At 45.1% G+C, this 20,680-nt stretch overlaps 1 protein-coding gene across 1 annotated transcript in view; it reads left to right on the top strand.

Moving 5' to 3' along the window:
- Positions 1-19,511, top strand: part of LOC120036387 (aminopeptidase N-like) — a 35,315-nt gene extending 15,804 nt beyond the window's left edge. The window contains exons 7-14 of the mRNA XM_038982856.1: positions 1,747-1,802; positions 2,771-2,918; positions 6,271-6,362; positions 6,583-6,693; positions 11,889-12,056; positions 16,338-16,478; positions 17,123-17,204; positions 19,315-19,511. Of these exons, the coding sequence (XP_038838784.1) occupies positions 1,747-1,802; positions 2,771-2,918; positions 6,271-6,362; positions 6,583-6,693; positions 11,889-12,056; positions 16,338-16,478; positions 17,123-17,204; positions 19,315-19,467 (951 nt within the window). The 3' untranslated portion in view covers positions 19,468-19,511. The remainder of the gene's footprint in view (positions 1-1,746; positions 1,803-2,770; positions 2,919-6,270; positions 6,363-6,582; positions 6,694-11,888; positions 12,057-16,337; positions 16,479-17,122; positions 17,205-19,314) is intronic.
- The last annotated feature ends 1,169 nt before the right edge of the window (positions 19,512-20,680 follow it).

The following is a 20,680-nucleotide window of genomic DNA, read 5'->3' on the forward strand; positions in this document are numbered from 1 at the left end:
ATGAGGTAACAGTCCATATGATAATGCCTCCTCACCCAGCTCAGCACAGACCATGAGGTATCAGTTCATATGATAATGCCTCCTCACCCAGCTCAGCACAGACCATGAGGTACCAGTCCATATGATAACTCCTCACCCAGCTCAGCACAGACCATGAGGTAACAGTCCATATGATAATGCCTCCTCACCCAGCTCAGCACAGACCATGAGGTAACAGTCCATATGATAATGCCTCCTCACCCAGCTCAGCACAGACCATGAGGTATCAGTTCATATGATAATGCCTCCTCACCCAGCTCAGCACAGACCATGAGGTACCAGTCCATATGATAACTCCTCACCCAGCTCAGCACAGACCATGAGGTAACAGTCCATATGATAATGCCTCCTCACCCAGCTCAGCACAGACCATGAGGTAACAGTCCATATGATAATGCCTCCTCACCCAGCTCAGCACAGACCATGAGGTAACAGTCCATATGATAATGCCTCCTCACCCAGCTCAGCACAGACCATGAGGTAACAGTCCATATGGTAATTTACATTTACATTTAAGTCATTTAGCAGACGCTCTTATCCAGAGCGACTTATGCCTCCTCACGCAGCTCAGCACAGACCATGAGGTAACAGTCCATATGATAATGCCTCCTCACCCAGCTCAGCACAGACCATGAGGTAACAGTCCATATGATAATGCCTCCTCACCCAGCTCAGCACAGACCATGAGGTAACAGTCCATATGATAATGCCTCCTCACCCAGCTCAGCACAGACCATGAGGTAACAGTCCATATGGTAATTTACATTTACATTTAAGTCATTTAGCAGACGCTCTTATCCAGAGCGACTTATGCCTCCTCACGCAGCTCAGCACAGACCATGAGGTATCAGTCCATATGATAACGCCTCCTCACCCAGCTCAGCACAGACCATGAGGTATCAGTCCATATGATAACTCCTCACCCAGCTCAGCACAGACAATGAGGTATCAGTCCATATGATAACTCCTCACCCAGCTCAGCACAGACCATGAGGTAACAGTCCATATGATAATGCCTCCTCACCCAGCTCAGCACAGATCATGAGGTATCAGTCCATATGATAATGCCTCCTCACCCAGCTCAGCACAGATCATGAGGTATCAGTCCATATGATAATGCCTCCTCACCCAGCTCAGCACAGACCATGAGGTAACAGTCCATATGATAATGCCTCCTCACCCAGCTCAGCACAGACCATGAGGTAACAGTCCATATGATAATGCCTCCTCACCCAGCTCAGCACAGACCATGAGGTAACAGTCCATATGATAATGCCTCCTCACCCAGCTCAGCACAGACCATGAGGTATCAGTCCACATGATAATGCCTCCTCACCCAGCTCAGCACAGACCATGAGGTATCAGTCCATATGATAATGATGCTTTCTGACTTGCTAAATTACTATGTCTCAGGAAGACCAGCACAAATCCGTCTGACTGTCCCAATATGGAAACCATCCATATTCCAATGTCCCTCTGTTTGTATTCAGGCTGTTCCAATGTCCCTCTGTTTGTATTCAGGCTGTTCCAATGTCCCTCTGTTTGTATTCAGGCTGTTCCAATGTCCCTCTGTTTGTATTCAGGCTGTTCCAATGTCCCTCTGTTTGTATTCAGGCTGTTCCAATGTCCCTCTGTTTGTATTCAGGCTGTTCCAATGTCCCTCTGTTTGTATTCAGGCTGTTCCAATGTCCCTCTGTTTGTATTCAGGCTATTCCAGTGATCAACAGAGCCCAGATTGTGGATGATGCTTTTAACCTGGCCAGGTGAGTCCCCTTCCACACAGCACAGTCTTCTCTCTATGTTCTGTCTGTATGTAGACTATCTATAAATTCCTCTGTCTTTATTCTGTCTGTATGTAGACTATCTATTAATTATTCTCTCTGTATTCTGTCTGTATGTAGACTATCTATAAATTCCTCTGTCTTTATTCTGTCTGTATGTAGACTGTCTATAAATTCCTCTGTCTATATTCTGTCTGTATGTAAAGTCCTCTGTCTGTATTCTGTCTGTATGTAGACTATTTGTAAAGTCCTCTGTCTATATTCTGTCTGTATGTAGACTATTTGTAAAGTCCTCTGTCTTTATTCTGTCTACATGTAGACTATTTGTGCAGTCCTCTGTCTATATTCTGTCTGTATGTAGACTATCTTTTAATTCCTCTGTCTATATTCTGTCTACATGTAAACTATTTGTGCAGTCCTCTGTCTATATTCTGTCTGTATGTAGACTATTTGTAAAGTCCTCTGTCTATATTCTGTCTGTATGTAGACTATCTTTTAATTCCTCTGTCTATATTCTGTCTACATGTAAACTATTTGTGCAGTCCTCTGTCTATATTCTGTCTGTATGTAGACTATTTGTGCAGTCCTCTGTCTATATTCTGTCTGTATGTAGACTATTTGTGCAGTCCTCTGTCTATATTCTGTATGTAGACTATCTTTTAATTCCTCTGTCTATATTCTGTCTACATGTAAACTATTTGTAAAGTCCTCTGTCTATATTCTGTCTGTATGTAGACTATCTTTTAATTCCTCTGTCTATATTCTGTCTACATGTAAACTATTTGTAAAGTCCTCTGTCTATATTGTGTCTGTATGTAGACTATTTGTAAAGTCCTCTGTCTATATTGTGTCTGTTGCTGTCAGCACCATTTCAGCAGATTCCTGGTTGATGTAAATGTACTTGATGAATAAAGGTGTTTGTGATGTCTGGCTGTGTTGGTCCACGTCAGGGCGAGGACAGTCAGCACCATACTGGCTCTGAGAACCACCCTGTTCCTTCAGAGGGAGAGAGAGTACATGCCCTGGCAAACGGCTAACAGCAACCTGGGCTACTTCTTCCTCATGTTCGACCGCAGCGACGTCTACGGACCCATGCAGGTCAGTGTTATAGAGGGGTCCTATATGGCACCCTATTCTTTATGTAGTACTTTGACCAGAGCACTATATGGCACCCTATTCCTTATGTAGTACTTTGACCAGAGCACTATATGGCACCCTATTCCTTATGTAGTACTTTGACCAGAGCACTATATGGCACCCTATTCTTTATGTAGTACTTTGACCAGAGCACTATATGGCACCCTATTCTTTATGTAGTACTTTGACCAGAGCACTATATGGCACCCTATTCCTTATGTAGTACTTTGACCAGAGCACTATATGGCACCCTATTCTTTATGTAGTACTTTGACCAGAGCACTATATGGCACCCTATTCTTTATGTAGTACTTTGACCAGAGCACTATATGGCACCCTATTCTTTATGTAGTACTTTGACCAGAGCACTATATGGCACCCTATTCCTTATGTAGTACTTTGACCAGAGCACTATGTGGCACCCTATTCCTTATGTAGTACTTTGACCAGAGCACTATGTGGCACCCTATTCTTTATGTAGTACTTTGACCAGAGCACTATGTGGCACCCTATTCCTTATGTAGTACTTTGACCAGAGCACTATATGGCACCCTATTCCTTATGTAGTACTTTGACCAGAGCACTATATGGCACCCTATTCCTTATGTAGTACTTTGACCAGAGCACTATGTGGCACCCTATTCCTTATGTAGTACTTTGACCAGAGCACTATGTGGCACCCTATTCCTTATGTAGTACTTTGACCAGAGCACTATATGGCATCCTATTTCTTATGTAGTACTTGACCAGAGCACTATATGGCACCCTATTCTTTATGTAGTACTTTGACCAGATAACTATTTGGCACCCTATTCCTTATGTAGTACTTTGACCAGATCACTATGTGGCACCCTATTCCTTATGTAGTACTTTGACCAGAGCACTATATGGCATCCTATTTCTTATGTAGTACTTGACCAGAGCACTATATGGCACCCTATTCCTTATGTAGTACTTGACCAGAGCACTATATGGCACCCTATTCCTTATGTAGTACTTTTGACCAGAGCACTATGTGGCACCCTATTCCTTATGTAGTACTTTGACCAGAGCACTATATGGCATCCTATTTCTTATGTAGTACTTGACCAGAGCACTATATGGCACCCTATTCCTTATGTAGTACTTGACCAGAGCACTATATGGCACCCTATTCCTTATGTAGTACTTTGACCAGAGCACTATATGGCACCCTATTCCTTATGTAGTACTTTGACCAGATCACTATATGGCACCCTATTCCTTATGTAGTACTTTGACCAGATCACTATATGGCACCCTATTCCTTATGTAGTACTTTGACCAGATCACTATGTGGCACCCTATTCCTTATGTAGTACTTTGACCAGAGCACTATATGGCACCCTATTCCTTATGTAGTACTTTGACCAGAGCACTATATGGCACCCTATTCCTTATGTAGTACTTTGACCAGAGCACTATATGGCACCCTATTACTTATGTAGTACTTTGACCAGATCACTATATGGCACCCTATTCCTTATGTAGTACTTTGACCAGATCACTATATGGCACCCTATTCCTTATGTAGTACTTTGACCAGATCACTATGTGGCACCCTATTCCTTATGTAGTACTTTGACCAGAGCACTATGTGGCACCCTATTCCTTATGTAGTACTTTGACCAGATCACTATGTGGCACCCTATTCCTTATGTAGTACTTTGACCAGAGCACTATATGGCACCCTATTCCTTATGTAGTACTTGACCAGAGCACTATATGGCACCCTATTCCTTATGTAGTACTTTGACCAGAGCACTATATGGCACCCTATTTCTTATGTAGTACTTGACCAGAGCACTATATGGCACCCTATTCCTTATGTAGTACTTTGACCAGAGCACTATATGGCACCCTATTCCTTATGTAGTACTTTGACCAGAGCACTATATGGCACCCTATTCCTTATGTAGTACTTTGACCAGATCACTATATGGCACCCTATTTCTTATGTAGTACTTTGACCAGATCACTATGTGGCACCCTATTCCTTATGTAGTACTTTGACCAGAGCACTATGTGGCACCCTATTCCTTATGTAGTACTTTGACCAGAGCACTATGTGGCACCCTATTCCTTTTGGCCACTATATGGAATAGAGTTCCATCTGGGACATAACATTAGACTACTGAATATTGTTTAAATGCAAAATCTGCTATTAAAATCAACTCTGTTCCATTTTGATTGACACTGAGGAATGCAAATGATAATGTCATCCAATATCTCTGATATGTTGTGATGCAGCGAGTTCTGTTCTCTTTCAGGTTTACCTCAATAAACAGCGAGTTCTGTTCTTATCTTTCAGGCTTACCTCAATAAACAGCGAGTTCTGTTCTTATCTTTCAGGCTTACCTCAATAAACAGCGAGTTCTGTTCTTATCTTTCAGGCTTACCTCAATAAACAGCGAGTTCTGTTCTTATCTTTCAGGCTTACCTCAATAAACAGCGAGTTCTGTTCTTATCTTTCAGGCTTACCTCAATAAACAGCAGGTTCTGTTCTTATCTTTCAGGCTTACCTCAATAAACAGCGAGTTCTGTTCTTATCTTTCAGGCTTACCTCAATAAACAGCGAGTTCTGTTCTTATCTTTCAGGCTTACCTCAATAAACAGCGAGTTCTGTTCTTATCTTTCAGGCTTACCTCAATAAACAGCGAGTTCTGTTCTTATCTTTCAGGCTTACCTCAATGAACAGCGAGTTCTGTTCTTATCTTTCAGGCTTACCTCAATAAACAGCGAGTTCTGTTCTTATCTTTCAGGCTTACCTCAATAAACAGCGAGTTCTGTTCTTATCTTTCAGGCTTACCTCAATAAACAGCAGGTTCTGTTCTTATCTTTCAGGCTTACCTCAATAAACAGCGAGTTCTGTTCTTATCTTTCAGGCTTACCTCAATAAACAGCAGGTTCTGTTCTTATCTTTCAGGCTTACCTCAATAAACAGCAGGTTCTGTTCTTATCTTTCAGGCTTACCTCAATAAACAGCGAGTTCTGTTCTTATCTTTCAGGCTTACCTCAATAAACAGCGAGTTCTGTCCTTATCTTTCAGGCTTACCTCAATAAACAGCGAGTTCTGTTCTTATCTTTCAGGCTTACCTCAATAAACAGCGAGTTCTGTTCTTATCTTTCAGGTTTACCTCAATAAACAGCGAGCTCTGTCCTTATCTTTCAGGCTTACCTCAATAAACAGCGAGTTCTGTTCTTATCTTTCAGGCTTACCTCAATAAACAGCGAGTTCTGTTCTTATCTTTCAGGCTTACCTCAATAAACAGCGAGTTCTGTTCTTATCTTTCAGGCTTACCTCAATAAACAAGTCACGCCTCTTTTCAACCACTTCAAGACTATCACTGCTGACTGGACCAAGATTCCTGAGAAACACACTGACCAGTAAGAACGTCTACCTTTCAACATGTTTATGGATACAAAGAGAAAATGTCACGATAGTTAAAAATTATTTTTATAAGACTAAACACTCAGTCAGCTCAAAATGACAGATCTTATCCAGATATCATGAATCTCCTCAATAAGTTGGAGTAGTAAGTTGTGAGGTCAGTATACCGTTAAGAGTTTCTTCTTTTTCGTTTGTAATTTCCTCTCCCGTCTCCAGGTACAACCAGGTGAATGCCATCTCTATAGCCTGCAGTACAGGAGTAGCAGGCTGTGAGGAGCTGACTACAGGCTGGTTCAAAGACTGGATGAATACACCTGAGAACAACAGGTGAGGACAGAGATCCCTCTCCTCCTCTCCTCTCCTCTCCTCTCCTCTCCTCTCCTCTCCTCTCCTCTCCTCTCCTCTCCTCTCCTCTCCTCTCCTCCTTCTCCTCTCCTCTCCCCTCCTCTCCTCTCCTCTCCTCTCCTCTCCTCTCCTCTCCTCTCCTCTCCTCTCCTCTCCTGAACTCTCCTCTCCTGAACTCTCCTCTCCTGAACTCTCCTCTCCTCTCCTCTTCTCTCCTCTCCTCTCCTGAACTCTCCTCTCCTCTCCTCTCCTCTCCTCTCCTCTCCTCTCCTCTCCTCTCCTCTCCTCTCCTCTCCTCTCCTCTCCTCTCCTCTCCTGAACTCTCCTCTCCTCTCCTCTCCTCTCCTCTCCTCTCCTCTCCTCTCCTCTCCTCTCCTCTCCTCTCCTCTCCTCTCCTCTCCTCTCCTCTCCTCTCCTGAACTCTCCTCTCCTGAACTCTCCTCTCCTCTCCTCTTCTCTTCTCTCCTGACCTCTCTTCACCTCTCCTCTCCTCCTCCTCCTCAAACCTAGTGTTGAAGACTGTTATTGATCCCAACCCTAGTGTTGAAGACTGTTATTGATCCCGACCCTAGTGTTGAAGACTGCTATTGATCTCAACCCTAGTGTTGGAAACTGTTATTGATCCCGACCCTAGTGTTGAAGACTGCTATTGATCTCAACCCTAGTGTTGAAGACTGTTATTGATCCCAAACCTGGTGTTGAATACTGTTATTGATCCCAACCCTAGTGTTGAAGACTGTTATTGATCCCAACCCTAGTGTTGAAGACTGTTATTGATCCCAACCCTAGTGTTGAAGACTGTTATTGATCCCAACCCTAGTGTTGAAGACTGTTATTGATCTCAAAACTAGTGTTGAAGACTGTTATTGATCCCAACCCTAGTGTTGAAGACTGTTATTGATCCCAACCCTAGTGTTGGAGACTGTTATTGATCCCGACCCTAGTGTTGAAGTCTGTTATTGATCCCAACCCTAGTGTTGAAGACTGTTATTGATCCCCACCCTAGTGTTGAAGACTGTTATTGATCCCAACCCTAGTGTTGAAGACTGTTATTGATCCCAACCCGAGTGTTGAAGACTGTTATTGATCCCGACCCTAGTGTTGAAGACTGTTATTGATCCCAACCCTAGTGTTGAAGACTGTTATTGATCCCGACCCTAGTGTTGAAGACTGTTATTGGTCCCGACCCTAGTGTTGAAGACTGTTATTGATCCCAACCCTAGTGTTGGAAACTGTTATTGATCCCGACCCTAGTGTTGAAGACTGTTATTGATCTCAAAACTAGTGTTGAAGACTGTTATTGATCCCAACCCTAGTGTTGAAGACTGTTATTGATCCCAACCCTAGTGTTGAAGACTGTTATTGATCTCAAAACTAGTGTTGAAGACTGTTATTGATCCCAACCCTAGTGTTGAAGACTGTTATTGATCCCAACCCTAGTGTTGGAGACTGTTATTGATCCCGACCCTAGTGTTGAAGTCTGTTATTGATCCCAACCCTGGTGTTGAAGACTGTTATTGATCCCAACCCTAGTGTTGAAGACTGTTATTGATCCCAACCCTAGTGTTAAGGACTGTTATTGATCCCAACCCTAGTGTTGAAGACTGTTATTGATCCCAACCCTAGTGTTGAAAACTGTTATTGATCTCAACCCTAGTGTTGAAGACTGTTATTGATCCCAACCCTAGTGTTGAAGACTGGTATTGATCCCAACCCTAGTGTTGGAGACTGTTATTGATCCCGACCCTAGTGTTGAAGACTGTTATTGATCCCAACCCTAGTGTTGAAGACTGTTATTGATCCCAACCCTAGTGTTGAAGACTGTTATTGATCCCAACCCTAGTGTTGAAGACTGTTATTGATCCCAACCCTAGTGTTGGAGACTGTTATTGATCCCAACCCTAGTGTTGAAGACTGTTATTGATCCCAACCCTAGTGTTGAAGACTGTTATTGATCCCAACCCTAGTGTTGGAGACTGTTATTGATCCCGACCCTAGTGTTGAAGACTGTTATTGATCCCAACCCTAGTGTTGAAGACTGTTATTGATCCCAACCCTAGTGTCGAAGACTGTTATTGATCCCAACCCTAGTGTTGAAGACTGTTATTGATCTCAACCCTAGTGTTGAAGACTGTTATTGATCTCAACCCTAGTGTTGAAGACTGTTATTGATCCCAAACCTAGTGTTGAAGACTGTTATTGATCCCAACCCTAGTGTTGAAGACTGTTATTGATCCCAACCCTAGTGTTGAAGACTGTTATTGATCCCCACCCTAGTGTTGAAGACTGTTATTGATCCCAACCCTAGTGTTGAAGACTGTTATTGATCCCAACCCGAGTGTTGAAGACTGTTATTGATCCCGACCCTAGTGTTGAAGACTGTTATTGATCCCAACCCTAGTGTTGAAGACTGTTATTGATCCCGACCCTAGTGTTGAAGAATGTTATTGATCCCGACCCTAGTGTTGAAGACTGTTATTGATCCCAACCCTAGTGTTGGAAACTGTTATTGATTCCGACCCTAGTGTTGAAGACTGTTATTGATCTCAAAACTAGTGTTGAAGACTATTATTGATCCCAACCCTAGTGTTGAAGACTGTTATTGATCCCAACCCTAGTGTTGAAGACTGTTATTGATCTCAAAACTAGTGTTGAAGACTGTTATTGATCCCAACCCTAGTGTTGAAGACTGTTATTGATCCCAACCCTAGTGTTGGAAACTGTTATTGATCCCGACCCTAGTGTTGAAGACTGTTATTGATCCCAACCCTGGTGTTGAAGACTGTTATTGATCCCAACCCTAGTGTTGAAGACTGTTATTGATCCCAACCCTAGTGTTAAGGACTGTTATTGATCCCAACCCTAGTTTTGAAGACTGTTATTGATCCCAACCCTAGTGTTGAAGACTGGTATTGATCCCAACCCTAGTGTTGAAGACTGTTATTGATCCCAACCCTAGTGTTGAAGACTGTTATTGATCCCAACCCTAGTGTTGAAGACTGTTATTGATCCCGACCCTAGTGTTGAAGTCTGTTATTGATCCCAACCCTGGTGTTGAAGACTGTTATTGATCCCAACCCTAGTGTTGAAGACTGTTATTGATCCCAACCCTAGTGTTAAGGACTGTTATTGATCCCAACCCTAGTGTTGAAGACTGTTATTGATCCCAACCCTAGTGTTGAAGACTGGTATTGATCCCAACCCTAGTGTTGAAGACTGTTATTGATCCCAACCCTAGTGTTGAAGACTGTTATTGATCCCGACCCTAGTGTTGAAGACTGTTATTGATCCCAACCCTAGTGTTGAAGACTGTTATTGATCCCGACCCTAGTGTTGAAGACTGTTATTGATCCCGACCCTAGTGTTGAAGACTGTTATTGATCCCAACCCTAGTGTTGGAAACTGTTATTGATTCCGACCCTAGTGTTGAAGACAGTTATTGATCTCAAAACTAGTGTTGAAGACTGTTATTGATCCCAACCCTAGTGTTGAAGACTGTTATTGATCCCAACCCTAGTGTTGAAGACTGTTATTGATCTCAGAACTAGTGTTGAAGACTGTTATTGATCCCAACCCTAGTGTTAAGGACTGTTATTGATCCCAACCCTAGTTTTGAAGAATGTTATTGATCCCAACCCTAGTGTTGAAGACTGGTATTGATCCCAACCCTAGTGTTGAAGACTGTTATTGATCCCAACCCTAGTGTTGAAGACTGTTATTGATCCCAACCCTAGTGTTGAAGACTGTTATTGATCCCAACCCTAGTGTTGAAGACTGTTATTGATCCCAACCCTAGTGTTGAAGACTGTTATTGATCCCAAACCTGGTGTTGAATACTGTTATTGATCCCAACCCTAGTGTTGAAAACTGTTATTGATCCCAACCCTAGTGTTGAAGACTGTTATTGATCCCGACCCTAGTGTTGAAGACTGTTATTGATCCCAACCCTAGTGTTGGAAACTGTTATTGATCCCAACCCTAGTGTTGAAGACTGTTATTTTCCCAACGCTAGTGTTGAAGACTGTTATTGATCTCAACCCTAGTGTTGAAGACTGTTATTGATCCCAACCCTAGTGTTGAAGACTGTTATTGATCCCAACCCTAGTGTTGGAGACTGGTATTGATCTCAACCCTAGTGTTGAAGACTGTTATTGATCCCAACCCTAGTGTTGAAGACTGTTATTGATCCCAACCCTAGTGTTGAAGACTGTTATTGATCCTGACCCTAGTGTTGAAGACTGTTATTGATCTCAACCCTAGTGTTGAAGACTGTTATTGATCCCAACCCTAGTGTTGAAGACTGTTATTGATCCCAACCCTAGTGTTGAAGACTGTTATTGATCCCAAACCTAGTGTTGAAGACTGTTATTGATCCCAACCCTAGTGTTGAAGACTGTTATTGATCCCAACCCTAGTGTTGAAGACTGTTATTGATCCCAACCCTAGTGTTGAAGACTGTTATTGATCCTGACCCTAGTGTTGAAGACTGTTATTGATCTCAACCCTAGTGTTGAAGACTGTTATTGATCCCAACCCTAGTGTTGAAGACTGTTATTGATCCCAACCCTAGTGTTGAAGACTGTTATTGATCCCAACCCTAGTGTTGAAGACTGTTATTGATCCCAACTCTAGTGTTGAAGACTGTTATTGATCCCAACCCTAGTGTTGAAGACTGTTATTGATCCCAACCCTAGTGTTGAAGACTGTTATTGATCCCAACCCTAGTGTTGAAAACTGTTATTGATCCCAACCCTAGTGTTGAAGACTGTTATTGATCCCAACCCTGGTGTTGAAGACTGTTATTGATCTCAACCCTAGTGTTGAAGACTGTTATTGATCCCAACCCTAGTGTTGAAGACTGTTATTGATCCCAACCCTAGTGTTGAAGACTGTTATTGATCCCAACCCTAGTGTTGAAGACTGTTATTGATCCCAACCCTAGTGTTGAAGACTGTTATTGATCCCAACCCTAGTGTTGAAGACTGTTATTGATCCCAACCCTAGTGTTGAAGACTGTTATTGATCCCAACCCTAGTGTTGAAGACTTTTATTGATCCCAACCCTAGTGTTGAAGACTGTTATTGATCCCAACCCGAGTGTTGAAGTCTGTTCTTTTCACCTTGACTCTGGTGTTTGATGGCCTGATGCGATGATCTCTTTTACATTGTCTGGTCCAGGATTCACCCCAACCTGAGGAAGACAGTGTACTGCAGGGCCATCGCAGCAGGAGGGGTGGAGGAGTGGGACTTCGCCTGGAGGATGTACAAAGAGGCTTCCATTGCCTCTGAGGCTGACAAGCTGATGTATGCCCTGGCTTGCACCAGGGTCCCCTGGTTACTGAACAGGTGAGGATGACTTCTGGCCTGCACCAGGGTTCCCTGGTTACTGAACAGGTGAGGATGACTTCTGGCCTGCACCAGGGGTCTCTGGTTACTGAACAGGTGAGGAGGACCTCTGGCCTGCACCAGGGGTCTCTGGTTACTGAACAGGTGAGGATGACTTCTGGCCTGCACCAGGGGTCTCTGGTTACTGAACAGGTGAGGATGACTTCTGGCCTGCACCAGGGGTCTCTGGTTACTGAACAGGTGAGGAGGACCTCTGGCCTGCACCAGGGGTCTCTGGTTACTGAACAGGTGAGGAGGACTTCTGGCCTGCACCAGGGGTCTCTGGTTACTGAACAGGTGAGGATGACTTCTGGCCTGCACCAGGGGTCTCTGGTTACTGAACAGGTGAGGATGACTTCTGGCCTGCACCAGGGGTCTCTGGTTACTGAACAGGTGAGGATGACTTCTGGCTTGCACCAGGGGTCTCTGGTTACTGAACAGGTGAGGATGACTTCTGGCCTGCACCAGGGGTCTCTGGTTACTGAACAGGTGAAGATGACTTCTGGCCTGCACCAGGCAGGGGTCTCTGGTTACTGAACAGGTGAGGATGACTTCTGGCCTGCACCAGGGGTCTCTGGTTACTGAACAGGTGAGGATGACTTCTGGCTTGCACCAGGGGTCTCTGGTTACTGAACAGGTGGGGATGACTTCTGGCCTGCACCAGGGGTCTCTGGTTACTGAACAGGTGAGGATGACTTCTGGCCTGCACCCTGGGTCTCTGGTTACTGAACAGGTGAGGATGACTTCTGGCCTGCACCAGGGGTCTCTGGTTACTGAACAGGTGAGGATGACTTCTGGCCTGCACCAGGGGTCCCTGGTTACTGAACAGGTGAGGATGACTTCTGGCCTGCACCAGGTTTCCCTGGTTAATGAACAGGTGAGGATGACTTCTGGCCTGCATCAGGTTTCCCTGGTTACTGAACAGGTGATGATGACTTGTGGCCTGCACCAGGGGTCTCTGGTTACTGCACAGGTGAGGATGACTTCTGGTCTGCACCAGGGGTCTCTGGTTACTGCACAGGTGAGGATGACTTCTGGCCTGCACCAGGGGTCTCTGGTTACTGAACAGTGAGGATGACTTCTGGCCTGCACCAGGGGTCTCTGGTTACTGAACAGGTGAGGAGGACTTCTGGCCTGCACCAGGGGAATCTGGTTACTGAACAGGTGAGGATGACTTCTGGCCTGCACCAGGGGTCCCTGGTTACTGAACAGGTGAGGATGACTTCTGGCCTGCACCAGGTTTCCCTGGTTAATGAACAGGTGAGGATGACTTCTGGCCTGCATCAGGTTTCCCTGGATACTGAACAGGTGAGGATGACTTCTGGCCTGCACCAGGGGTCTCTGGTTACTGAACAGGTGAGGATGACTTCTGGCCTGCACCAGGGGTCTCTGGTTACTGAACAGGTGAGGATGACTTCTGGCCTGCACCAGGGGTCCCTGGTTACTGAACAGGTGAGGATGACTTCTGGCCTGCACCAGGTTTCCCTGGTTAATGAACAGGTGAGGATGACTTCTGGCCTGCATCAGGTTTCCCTGGATACTGAACAGGTGAGGATGACTTCTGGCCTGCACCAGGGGTCTCTGGTTACTGAACAGGTGAGGATGACTTCTGGCCTGCACCAGGGGTCTCTGGTTACTGAACAGGTGAGGATTACTTCTGGCCTGCACCAGGGGTCTCTGGTTACTGAACAGGTGAGGATGACTTCTGGCCTGCATCAGGTTTCCCTGGATACTGAACAGGTGAGGATTACTTCTGGCCTGCACCAGGTTTCCCTGGATACTGAACAGGTGAGGATGACTTCTGGCCTGCACCAGGGGTCTCTGGTTACTGAACAGGTGAGGATGACTTCTGGCCTGCATCAGGTTTCCCTGGATACTGAACAGGTGAGGATTACTTCTGGCCTGCACCAGGGGTCTCTGGTTACTGAACAGGTGAGGATGACTTCTGGCCTGCACCAGGGGTCTCTGGTTACTGAACAGGTGAGGAAGACCTCTGGCCTGCACCAGGGGTCTCTGGTTACTGAACAGGTGAGGAGGACCTCTGGCCTGCACCAGGGGTCTCTGGTTATTGAACAGGTGAAATGGAACCCTATTTCTTATTTACAGTGCACTACTGCTCTATGACCCCTCTATGAGCCCTCTATGAGCCCTCTATGACCCCTCTATGGGCCCTCTATGAGCCCTCTATGGGCCCTTTATGAGCCCACTATGGGCCCTTTATGAGCCCACTATGGGCCTTCTATGAGTCCTCTATGAGCCCTCTATGACTCTTCTATGGGCCCTCTATGACCCCTCTATGACCCCTCTATGGGCCCTTTATGAGCCCACTATGGGCCCTCTATGTGCCCTCTATGACCCCTCTATGAGCCCTCTATGGGCCGTTTACGAGCCCACTATGGGCCCTCTATGAGCCCTCTATGACCCCTCTATGAGCCCTCTTTGACCCCTCTATGAGCCCACTATGGGCCCTTTATGTGTCCTCTATGTGCCCTCTATGAGCCCTCTATGAGCCCTTTATGAGCCCTCTTTGACACCTCTATGAGCCCACTATGAGCCCTCTTTGACCCCTCTATGAGCCCTCTATGGGCCCTCTATGGGCCCTTTATGAGCCCTCTATGAGCCCTCTATGAGCCCTCTATGAGCCCTCTATGACCCCTCTATGAGCCCTCTTTGACCCCTTTATGAGCCCACTATGAGCCCTCTATGACCCCTCTATGAGCCCTCTATGAGCCCTCTATGAGCCCTCTATGAGCCCTCTATGAGCCCTCTATGAGCCCTCTATGAGCCCTCTATGAGCCCTCTATGACCCCTCTATGAGCCCTCTATGAGCCCTCTATGAGCCCTCTATGAGCCCTCTATGAGCCCTCTATGAGCCCTCTATGGGCCCTCTATGAGCCCTCTTTGACCCCTTTATGAGCCCACTATGAGCCCTCTATGAGCCCTCTATGGGCCCTTTATGAGCCCTCTATGAGCCCTCTATGAGCCCTCTATGACCCCTCTATGAGCCCTCTTTGACCCCTTTATGAGCCCACTATGAGCCCTCTATGAGCCCTCTATGGGCCCTTTATGAGCCCTCTATGACCCCTCTATGGGCCCTCTATGACCCCTCTATGGGCCCTTTATGAGCCCACTATGGGCCCTTTATGAGCCCACTATGGGCCGTCTATGAGTCCTCTATGAGCCCTCTATGACTCTTCTATGGGCCCTCTATGACCCCTCTATGACCCCTCTATGAGCCCACTATGGGCCCTTTATGAGCCCACTATGAGCCCTCTATGACCCCTCTATGAGCCCTCTATGAGCCCACTATGGGCCCTCTATGGGCCCTCTATGTGCCCTCTATGAGCCCTCTATGGGCCCTCTATGAGCCCTCTATGAGCCCTCTATGAGCCCTCTAGTAGCCCTCTGTGTGCCCTCTATGACCCCTCTATGAGCCCTCTATGAGCCCTCTAGTAGCCCTCTGTGTGCCCTCTATGAGCCCACTATGGGCCCTCTATGAGCCCTCTAGTAGCCCTCTGTGTGCCCTCTATGAGCCCTCTATGACCCCTCTATGAGCCCTCTTTGACCCCTTTATGAGCCCACTATGAGCCCTCTTTGACCCCTCTATGAGCCCACTATGGGCCCTCTATGGGCCCTCTATGTGCCCTCTATGAGCCCTCTATGGGCCCTCTATGAGCCCTCTGTGTGCCCTCTATGAGCCCACTATGGGCCCTCTATGAGCCTTCTATGAGCCCTCTATGAGCCCTCTATGAGCCCTCTAGTAGCCCTCTATGTGCCCTCTATGAGCCCTCTATGAGCCCTCTATGACCCCTCTATGAGCCCTCTATGAGCCCTCTATGAGCCCTCTATGAGCCCTCTATGTGCCCTCTATGAGTCCTCTATGAGCCATCTAGTAGCCCTCTATGAGCCCTCTATGAACCCTCTATGAGCCCTCTATGTGCCCTCTCTGAGCCCTCTATGTGCCCTCTATGAGCCCTCTATGAGCCATCTAGTAGCCCTCTATGAGCCCTCTATGAGCCCTCTATGAGCCCTCTATGAGCCCTCTATGAGCCCTCTATGAGCCATCTAGTAGCCCTCTATGAGCCCTCTATGTGCCCTCTATGAGCCCTCTATGAGCCCTCTATGTGCCCTATGGGTTCTGGTCAAAGTAGTGCAGTGTGTAGGAATCAAAGAGTATTAGTTGATCAATGTAGTTGTGAAGGATCATTCAGGATGGATCTGATCTGTGTGTTTGGGTTTCAGGTATCTGAACTACTGCCTGGATCCAGAGAAGATTCGTAAACAGGATGCCACATTCACCATTGTGTACATTGCTGGTAATGTTGTGGGCCAGTCTCTGGCTTGGGACTTTGTCAGAACCAACTGGGACCACTTATTTAATGAGTGAGTAGGATCCAACATGTCTATAATGCATCTGTCTAATGTGAACACTGTAATGTATTGGCAGTTATTCATTATAATGTTTACGTCCCAAATGGCACCCTACTCCCTATATAGTACACTACCTCTGGTCAAACGTAGTGGCACCCTAATCCCTATATAGTACACTACCACTGGTCAAACGTAGTGGCACCCTACTCCCTATATAGTACACTACCTCTGGTCAAAAGTAGTGGCACCCTACTCCCTATATAGTACACTACCTCTGGTCAAACGTAGTGGCACCCTACTCCCTATATAGTACACTACCACTGGTCAAAAGTAGTGGCACCCTACTCCCTATATAGTACACTACCTCTGGTCAAACGTAGTGGCACCCTACTCCCTATATAGTACACTACCACTGGTCAAACGTAGTGGCACCCTACTCCCTATATAGTACACTACCACTGGTCAAAAGTAGTGGCACCCTACTCCCTATATAGTACACTACCACTGGTCAAAAGTAGTGGCACCCTACTCCCTATATAGTACACTACCTCTGGTCATATAGGGTCATGTTGTAGGCCTGTCTTTGGCTTGGTACTTTGTCAATGACTTTTCAATGTGTTGAATTTGGACCATATTTATGTCTTCTCATCTTGTAGTTACGGAGGGGGATCGTTGTCCTTCGCACGGCTCATTGAAGGCATCACCAGGCGCTTCTCCTCAGAGTTTGAACTGAAACAGGTACAGCCCAATCAGAGCTTCTGTGTCTCTGTGTGCCTGTGAAGTTTGAACTGAAACAGGTACAGCCCAATCAGAGCTTCTGTGTCTCTGTGTGCCTGTGAAGTTTGAACTGAAACAGGTACAGCCCAATCAGAGCTTCTGTGTCTCTGTGTGACTGTGAAGTTTGAACTGAAACAGGTACAACCCAATCAGAGCTTCTGTGTCTCTGTGTGCCTGTGAAGTTTGAACTGAAACAGGTACAGTCCAATCAGAGCTTCTGTGTCTCTGTGTGCCTGTGAAGTTTGAACTGAAACAGGTACAGCCCAATCAGAGCTTCTGTGTCTCTGTGTGACTGTGAAGTTTGAACTGAAACAGGTACAACCCAATCAGAGCTTCTGTGTCTCTGTGTGACTGTGAAGTTTGAACTGAAACAGGTACAGTCCAATCAGAGCTTCTGTGTCTCTGTGTGACTGTGATCCAACCCCAGACGTCCAGTTGTCTTCCTGGTTGGTGATGTCACGCTGCTATAATTAACACAATAAGAGTGTTATCTCCTGACGTGTGAACCGGTATAATGAGAGAGAAACAGGTCTGGTTAACGAATAGAAAAACGGCAGCCCACTGGTGGTCCAGATGCTTCCAAACATTTAATGGATCTATTTAACAACGTTTCAGTAAAACATACCTTTATCAGGGTGGATACTGTCATCATCTAGGAAACAGAAACTCTCAGGCAAACATAGATTAATACTGTCTTAATAACCTGTAAATTCCCTGGTCCTATAGATTAATACTGTCTTAATAACCTGTCCATTCTCTGGTCCTATAGATTAATACTGTCATCATCTAGGAAACAGAAACTCTCAGGCAAACATAGATTAATACTGTCTTAATAACCTGTCAATTCCCTGGTCCTATAGATTAATACTGTCTTAATAACCTGTCAATTCCCTGGTCCTATAGATTAATACTGTCATTATCTAGGAAACAGAAACTCTCAGGCAAACATAGATTAATACTGTCTTAATAACCTGTCAATTCCCTGGTCCTATAGATTAATACTGTCATCATCTAGGAAACAGAAACTCTCAGGCAAACATAGATTAATACTGTCTTAATAACCTGTCAATTCCCTGGTCCTATAGATTAATACTGTCATCATCTAGGAAACAGAAACTCTCAGGCAAACATAGATTAATACTGTCTTAATAACCTGTCAATTCCCTGGTCCTATAGATTAATACTGTCATCATCTAGGAAACAGAAACTCTCAGGCAAACATAGATTAATACTGTCTTAATAACCTGTCAATTCTCTGGTCCTGTATATTAATACTGTCTTAATAACCTGTCAATTCCCTGGTCCTATAGATTAACACTGTCATCATCTAGGAAACAGAAACTCTCAGGCAAACATAGATTAATACTGTCTTAATAACCTGTCAATTCTCTGGTCCTGTATATTAATACTGTCATCATCTAGGAAACAGAAACTCTCAGGCAAACATAGATTAATACTGTCTTAATAACCTGTCAATTCCCTGGTCCTATAGATTAATACTGTCATCATCTAGGAAACAGAAACTCTCAGGCAAACATAGATTAATACTGTCTTAATAACCTGTCAATTCTCTGGTCCTGTATATTAATACTGTCTTAATAACCTGTCAATTCCCTGGTCCTATAGATTAATACTGTCATCATCTAGGAAACAGAAACTCTCAGGCAAACATAGATTAATACTGTCTTAATAACCTGTCAATTCCCTGGTCCTATAGATTAATACTGTCATCATCTAGGAAACAGAAACTCTCAGGCAAACATAGGTTAATACTGTCTTAATAACCTGTCAATTCTCTGGTCCTGTATATTAATACTGTCTTAATAACCTGTCAATTCCCTGGTCCTATAGATTAATACTGTCATCATCTAGGAAACAGAAACTCTCAGGCAAACATAGATTAATACTGTCTTAATAACCTGTCAATTCTCTGGTCCTATAGATTAATACTGTCTTAATAACCTGTCCATTCTCTGGTCGTATAGATTAATACTGTCTTAATAACCTGTCCATTCTCTGGTCCTATAGATTAATACTGTCTTAATAACCTGTCAATTCTCTGGTCCAATAGTTGCAGCAGTTCATTGAGGAGAATGCAGAGCAGGGTTTTGGTTCAGCCACACTAGCAGTGGACCAGGCCCTGGAGAGAACCAAAGCCAACATCAAGTGGGTCGCAGAGAACAAGGGAGACGTCCTCACATGGTTCACTGTTAATTCAGCATAAACTTATTTGTGGACTGTTTGGAGTTTAAATTCATATGTGGAGAATGCAGGTATTTCATGTTTAATAATATAGAATGAATTATTTTTCTGAAATATTTGCTAAGAATTTTTACCCAGAACCAATAAAGTTTACATTGTAAAAATATATAGAATATATTGTATTGTGTAAAAAAAGTAGAGAAGTTTGAGTCAGGAGAGTGTGAAGTCAGACAAGTTCGGCTTTGTAATCAGTCTTTAAAGAAGAACTATACAAGACAGGAAGAGAGGAAGGAGGAGAGGAGAGGAAGGAGGAGAGGAAAGGAGAAGAAGGAGAGGAGGAGAGGAGAGAGGAGAGGAGGAGAGGAGGAGAGGAGGAGAGGAAGGAGGAGAGGAGAGAGGAGAGGAGGAGAGGAAGGAGGAGAGGAGAGGAAGGAGGAGAGGAGGAGAGGAGAGAGGAAAGGAGGAGAGGAGGAGAGGAAAGGAAGGAGGAGAGGAGGAGAGGAAAGGAGAAGAAGGAGAGGAGGAAACGAGAAGAAGGAGAGTGTGAAGTCAGACAGGTTCAGCTTTATAATCAGTCTTTAAAGAGGAACTATACAAGACAGGAAGAGAGGAGAGGAGAGGAAGGAGAGAGGAGAGGAGAGGAGAGGAGAGGAGAGGAGAGGAGAGGAGAGGAGAGGAGAGGAAAGGAAAGGAAAGGAAAGGAAAGGAGAGGAAAGGAAAGGAGAGGAAAGGAGAAGAAGGAGAGTGTGAAGTCAGACAGGTTCAGCTTTATAATCAGTCTTTAAAGAAGAACTATACAAGACAGGAAGAGAGGAGAGGAGAGGAGAGGAGAGGAGAGGAGAGGAGAGGAGAGGAAGGAGGAGAGGAGGAGAGGAAAGGAGAAGAAGGAGAGTGTGAAGTCAGACAGGTTCAGCTTTATAATCAGTCTTTAAAGAAGAACTATACAAGACAGGAAGAGAGGAGAGGAGATAAGAGGAAGGAGAGAGGAGAGGAGAGGAGAGGAGAGGAGAGGAGAGGAGAGGAGAGGAGAGGAGAGAGGAGAGGAGAGGAGAGAGGAGAGGAGGAGAGGAAGGAGAGTGTGAAGTCAGACAGGTTCAGCTTTATAATCAGTCTTTAAAGAAGAACTATACAAGACAGGATGAGAGGAGAGGAGAGGAAGGAGAGAGGAGAGGAGGAGAGGAGAGAGGAGAGGAGAGGAGGAGTAAAGGAGAGGAGGAGAGGAGAGAGGAGAGGAG

Source organism: Salvelinus namaycush, unplaced genomic scaffold (assembly GCF_016432855.1).
Source record: "Salvelinus namaycush isolate Seneca unplaced genomic scaffold, SaNama_1.0 Scaffold1324, whole genome shotgun sequence".
Classification (NCBI taxonomy): Eukaryota; Metazoa; Chordata; class Actinopteri; order Salmoniformes; family Salmonidae; genus Salvelinus; species Salvelinus namaycush.